The 6,110-nt window shown below is 45.8% G+C and overlaps 1 protein-coding gene across 1 annotated transcript; it reads left to right on the forward strand.

Annotated features, from left to right (window-relative positions):
• Window positions 1–1,775: 1,775 nt before the first annotated feature.
• On the forward strand, window positions 1,776–3,879 carry ATP5IF1 (ATP synthase inhibitory factor subunit 1). Its single transcript, XM_065927572.1, has 3 exons — window positions 1,776–1,941; window positions 2,041–2,132; window positions 3,608–3,879. Exons 1-3 carry the CDS (start codon window positions 1,855–1,857, stop codon window positions 3,756–3,758), a joined length of 330 nt encoding a protein of 109 aa, XP_065783644.1. The 5' UTR covers window positions 1,776–1,854; the 3' UTR covers window positions 3,759–3,879.
• The last annotated feature ends 2,231 nt before the right edge of the window (window positions 3,880–6,110 follow it).

A 6,110-nucleotide genomic window follows, 5' to 3' on the forward strand; every position in this document is an offset into this window, starting at 1 on the left:
GTTTATTCATTTGTCAATTGATGGTCATTTGGGTTGTTTCTATCTTTTGGCTATTGTAAAATGGTGCTGCTATGAAGGTGTGAGTACCAGTTTTCTACTGGGGTGGGGGGCGGTATGTACCTAGAAATGAAATTGCTGAGTCATATGCTAATTATATACTTAACCTTTTGAGCAACTGCCAAGCTGTTTTTCGCAGGGGCTGAACCATTTTACAATCCCACTAGCAATGTAGGAGGATTACAACTTATCCACATCCTCACCAATGCTTGCTGTTTTCCATTTTTTTTTAAATTGCAGCCACCCTAATGCCTCTATGGATCCTTTGCACAAACTCAGCAAGACCTTCCACTGGATGCCCACCCAGGAGATAATCAAAGAGCAATATTATCTGAGAACCAGAAGCAGAGTTTCTGAAACAGATGCTGTGCTGTGTGCTTAGTCACTTAGTCTCATCAGACTCTTTGCAACCCCATGGACTATAGACCACCGGACTCCTCTGTCCATGGAGATTCTCCAGGCAAGAATACTGCAGTGGGTTGCCAAACCCTCCTCCAGGGGATCTTCCCAACCCAGCGATCAATGCAGGGATCCTGCATTACAGGTGGACTCTACCATCTGAGCCACCAGGGAAGCCCTCTGAAACAGGAATGGCACTTAAGTATCTAGAGACACACACAATTATTATCACTAAGTAGTGGGCTTAAGCGTGATTATTATTTCTAGCCTTCTGCTTTCATGCTTTTTCAAGTTTTGTGAAATGAACATTTGAAAATGTGCCCTGCAGCCATTTCCTCCCATGTAAGTCATTCAAACCAGGGCTGGTATTTTCCAACGAAAAGGTGATCACTAAAACCACTTCAACAAAGTCACAGAGACCAAAGAAGATATTTTTATAATCATGCATAAAATCTGGCCCAACTCTCTCAACTAAAAGAGAAAAAACCCGGGCCCAGAGGGAGAAAATGACATAGGCAAAGGCTATGAACTACTATTATCTTGATGACATTTGTTAGATGTCTAACGGAAGACCAAGGTAATGTCTTCCCTAGACACCTACCTATGCTCTTTTCAACTTCATTGCACCACACTGCCAAAAGTCCTGTTATCAAGTCCATTTGATAACACATCAATGCATCTCGCAAATATTAATTCAGTAATGACAACTTCATAAACTCGAAGGCGCAAAAAGACAAAAAGAACAATGAGCTATTGATAGAATGACGAAGGAGGGCAGAAAAGTTTTCTCTGAGCCGAAGTTTGAGACTTGAGAGTGAAATGTCAGTGCAACAACGAAAAAAAAAAACATATATTCATACACACACACAAAAAAAAAAATTCCCACAACTCTAAATGACTAAGTAAGCGCACCCTGGACGTCAGCATCTTGGACAGAGCCGCCCACTCCGCCCCCCGCCCTCTTATTACCCATCTTATTGATGCTAGTAGTCCAGAAAAATGAAGGCTTCCTTTGGGTGTTTAACAATAACATGAGAGTAGGAATGGTGAAGTGGGGGTGGACGCCATGGCTAATTCTGATAGATCCAATTGCCGAGACCTTGGCTACTGCCTCTCTGTTCAGCTTTTCCCCAGTCTCCTCCATTATTTTTCTCCAGTCCTTTGACCCTGGAGCCCTTGCTAGGGGTTGGCTAAAAATGACCCCGCCCCTCTATCAGGATTCGCCACAAGCTACAGGAACCCCGCCTCCCCCTCGCATGATTCGCCATTCCTGGCTTCATCCCGCCTCTCCAGCGAAATGACTGGCTGCCTGGCCAGCCAGGGCCGTTAGCGCCTGCGAAGCTGCGCTTAAGGAGAAGCTGCGCTTCAGGTCACTGGAGGGGTGCTTCCCTGACGGCAATGGCAGCCACGGCGTTGGCCGCGCGTACCCGGCAGGCCGTCTGGAGCGTCTGGGCAATACAAGGCCGAGGCTTTGGCTCGGAACAGGTACGCCAGCGGTAGGGTCCGCTGCCCCAACCCTGAGCGCGGATCCCTCCTTCTCCCCCCGGCCCGCGTCTGTACCAATGCCCCCGTCTCTCTCCGCAGGGAGATAATGTTAGGTCCGGTGCGGGCGCGATCCGGGACGCCGGTGGGGCCTTCGGAAAAAGAGAGCAGGCCGAAGAGGAACGATACTTCCGGTGAGGCCCCTGGGACCCCGAGTCCAGCCCTAGACCCCTCACGGCCTTCCAGCCCCTCTTCAATTGTCAGTTGCCCCCACGCATCCCTCCCTGGCGTCCTGCGGCGTCCCATCCACACCCGACCCCATCCCACCTCACCCCCCTAGACAGACCTAACAGGCCCCTGAACCTGTTAACACCCAAGGCTTGAGCGCCCGACTGTCGCCACCTGTGGGCCCCCGATGCCCTGCCGAATCCCACGGCCCCCATATCCAAGTCATTTCCACCTGCGGGTCTGCAGACCACGACTCATCTCTTCCTGAGTCATCTACCATCTCCACCCATGGAGTTCTACCCGCATCATGCGGAATGTCCCCCAGATTTCTCCCAGAGCGTCTAGATCCGACGGTTCCACTATCTGCAAACTCAGTGAGCCTGACTCTCGTGGCCCTTATCCCAGGCCTTAGCTTGCCAGCCCCGCAAGGATGGATTCCCTGATTCTTCAGACCCTCAGTCATTTCTAGACCCTTATGCCTCTGCAACTCGCCTCAGCGAGTGGGATCGTAGGAGCATGTGGCAGCTGCACGTGGTTGGGACACCCTTCCCCCCTTTTCTTGGAGACTTGACCCGCTCCGCCCAGCCCAGCCCAGCCCAGCCCAGCCCAGCCTTTAGGAGCATGGATTGGGCTGTGCCTGTCTACCCTGTTTACCAACCTCCAGTTATCTTACACTGACTTGTATCCACCGTGGGTAGCAGCATGGAACTAATCTATCTTCTGCTCTCCTTGGCCTATCTTTTCTCTTCTGCCCTCTCTTGCTCACTATGAAGGATTATCACCATGGCACCTGTCATACCGGAGAGACAAGGTGCAGCCCTTAGAGACCATCTAATTGACCTCCCACATTTTACATTTATGGAAAATAGAAGCCCTTATGTGGCCAAACCAACATTTGAATCATCCATTCTTGAGACCTAAATTGGACTCAAGAGACCACTTTTATTTTTCCTCCCCTTCATTTTGGCCTTTACAGAGGGCCTTGCAGTCCTCAGGCAAAGACAGCCCTAGATAAACTGTGGTGGGACACATATTTGTCCTTTAACTATGCACCTTTATATCTCCCCACCTCCTTTTGCTCTTTTCCTCCCCAGAAAGGGATTCTGTTCTTTGGGTTGTTTCTCTAATAAGTCCTTTAGGTAGGGACTTAAGTCACACCTTTCTGGAATTTTCTACTGAATCTGAAAGGACTCCATCATTAGCGGAGGAATTTCAGGCACTAGCACCAGGACAATGGAATCATTTTTGGCCATCTCCTATAAATGTTGTATCTTAGGATGGAGTCGTCTTTCAGTGGGGCTTGAGGAGAGTAGAAGAGGATGGCGAGCCAGACTCCTGTGGGGTTGGGATGCCTGTTCTTTGCCTTAGGTATTTCAGGTGCTTAGAGATCTCTTTGGGGTGATGAACTGGGATTAAACCAAGAGCCACTCTGTCCTTGTAGAGCTCGTGCTAAAGAACAGCTGGCCAACTTGAAGAAACACCATGAAAATGAGATCTCTCATCATGCAAAGGAGATTGAGCGCCTGCAGAAAGAAATTGAGCGGCATAAGCAGTCGATCAAGAAACTAAAACAGAGTGAGGATGATGACTAAGTGCAAAGTTCTCCATAGAATGGCTACCTATTATTGCCCACTTCTATGTAGACATAGTTCTGGTTTAACCAAAGTCAACCTGTGTGCTTTCAGCAAATTATAATAAATTGTCATTAGTGAACTGTGTGTAATGCTTCTGTCTGAAGAGGGGTGAGGGGACACACTACTGGGCCACTAAAATGAATCAGAAGACAGGGTACCCGCAGTGGGGAACTTGGAGACAAAGCACAGTGTGATGAGGGCTGTGCAACATTGGAAACAGTCTGACACGGAGAACAGAAAGTCTCTTTTCCCTGTCAGACACTAGTCAAGAGGTGTCAGAGAAAGCTTCTTAAGGGATAAATGTCAATGTATAAGGTCAAGAGCAGTCTGGAAAACAGGAGTGGTTGCTTCAGTTCAGTTCAGTGGTTCAGTCGTGTCCGACTCTTTGTGACCCCATGAACCTCAGCATGCCAGGCCTCCCTGTTCATCACCAGCTCCCCAGAGTTTACCCAAACTCATGTTAATTGAGTCGGTGATGCCATCCAACCATCTCATCCTCTTTGTCATCCCCTTCTCCTCCTGCCCTCAATCTTTCCCAGCATTAGGGTCTTTTCAAATGAGTCAGCTCTTCACATCAGGTGGCCAAAGTATTGGAGTTTCAGCTTCAACATCAGTCCTCCCAATGAACACCCAGGACTGATCCCCTTTCGGATGGACTTGAAAAGTTGTAATTCAAGGCACCATCAGTAATAATACCATTTTGCATTTATAAAATGGATTAGACAACTCTGTGTGAACTAATTACCCTTGTTCTAATTATCCTCCTGCAGGTTGAGAAGGCTGGAATTAGAAATCATGTGTCACCTTGGCATCCAGGTGATTAGACTTCTAATCTGTTAACAGCACAGAATCAGAATAATCTCTGAAGTTACATTTTGCTTTGCCGAGCATCCTCTTGCTTTAGACTTTAAGGCCTTGATTATTATACAAACTAGTTGTGTAACTCTTGTAGACAAAAATGCAAAACACAACTTCAAGTGACATATGGGCCATTGGCAAGATATTTTCAATTCACCAGTTCAGTAGTAGATCATTTGCCCCAGAATTGTGATGTCATTTGTTTTAAGACAGATGACTTTTTGTTTACACAAAAGGCTTTAGGATCATTGAGTGATAACATCTTGGACAACTCATTGACCCTCTCCTTGCAGACCAGACACTTGGTGGCTGTTTCCAAAACTTACCCATAGTGCTGCTGATGGAAAGTTTATTTCTAGGTATTCTTGAGGTATGAGTGCTGAGATTCTGGTGGCCAGCAACAAAATGACCTTAAAGATGAGGTACAAGAAATGGTCATATTAACTCACATACCTTTTTAAAATTTTAAAACACTGCAAAATTTGAAATGTTTAAAAACTGGTTGAGGAACAAGTAACATCTTTCATTTTGGACTTCTGTGACCAAAAAAAAAAAAAAAAAAAAGCACACAAAATCTTGGGAATTCTCTGGTGGTCCAGTGGTTAGGACTCTGCTTTCACTGCCATGGGCCTGGAGTTCAATTCCTGGTCAGAGAAATAAGATCCCACATAACCCAAGGCCAAACAGGCAAAGAAAAAAAAATTGAAGATTATAGTATTTTGTGACTTCTTATAATCAATACTTTCCTTATTGGGAATGATGTTCCTAAGTTGATTCCTCAACAGCAGTGTATCATCTGCTCTTGTCCTATGTTTTAAATAAAAATCAGTCTAATGATGACTGGATCAAAGGGTTGAAACTTTAAAGTGAAGACAAGGAATCATGAGTTCTTTTTTTTTTTTTGCCTCACCTGGCAACATGTGGAACTCCCCCATCAGGGATCAACCTGAAACCCTTGAAGTGGAAGTCCAGTGGCTAAAACTGAGTTTCAACTCTTAAAAAAAGTTTTTGGAGCCGCCTAATTTAAAACTACCTGAGCTTTATGAAAAGGGTAACTCATGGTCTTTTTGTTAGGACGTACCTGTGGTTAGTTTTCCTATCATGCTATAGTAATGGAAAGATATAACTTTTAAAATACTTTAAATTTTTTAAACAAATATATGTTAAAAATCCTAAGATAATTTATGTGATATGAACCAGTTACCACAGACACAGCACAGGTCATGAGATTAACCAAAGACCCAGAAGCACCCTCAGGTGGTTCTTAGAATTTGGGAAATACTACAGCAAAGGATTCTTAAAGAAGCCACAAGGCAGGGGCAGCATCACCTGGGAACTTGTTAGAAATGCAGATTCCCAGGCCACATCCCAGACCTGCTGAAACTGAGGGTGGAACCCAGCAATGTCATTAAACAAGCTCCCCCAGGTGATTCTGATGTGCCCTGAAGTTTG

This window comes from Muntiacus reevesi, chromosome 3 (genome assembly GCF_963930625.1).
Source record: "Muntiacus reevesi chromosome 3, mMunRee1.1, whole genome shotgun sequence".
NCBI classification, from domain to species: domain Eukaryota; kingdom Metazoa; phylum Chordata; class Mammalia; order Artiodactyla; family Cervidae; genus Muntiacus; species Muntiacus reevesi.

Excerpts from the sequence above, each read along its gene's own strand:
- ATP5IF1 (XM_065927572.1), top strand. The coding sequence starts at position 1,855 with ATGGCAGCCACGGCGTTGGCCGCGCGTACCCGGCAGGCCGTCTGGAGC. Across the intron at positions 1,942-2,040 it reads GAGGCTTTGGCTCGGAACAG|GGAGATAATGTTAGGTCCGG; the intron begins GTACGCCAGCGG and ends CTCTCTCCGCAG. Across the intron at positions 2,133-3,607 it reads GAAGAGGAACGATACTTCCG|AGCTCGTGCTAAAGAACAGC; the intron begins GTGAGGCCCCTG and ends CTGTCCTTGTAG.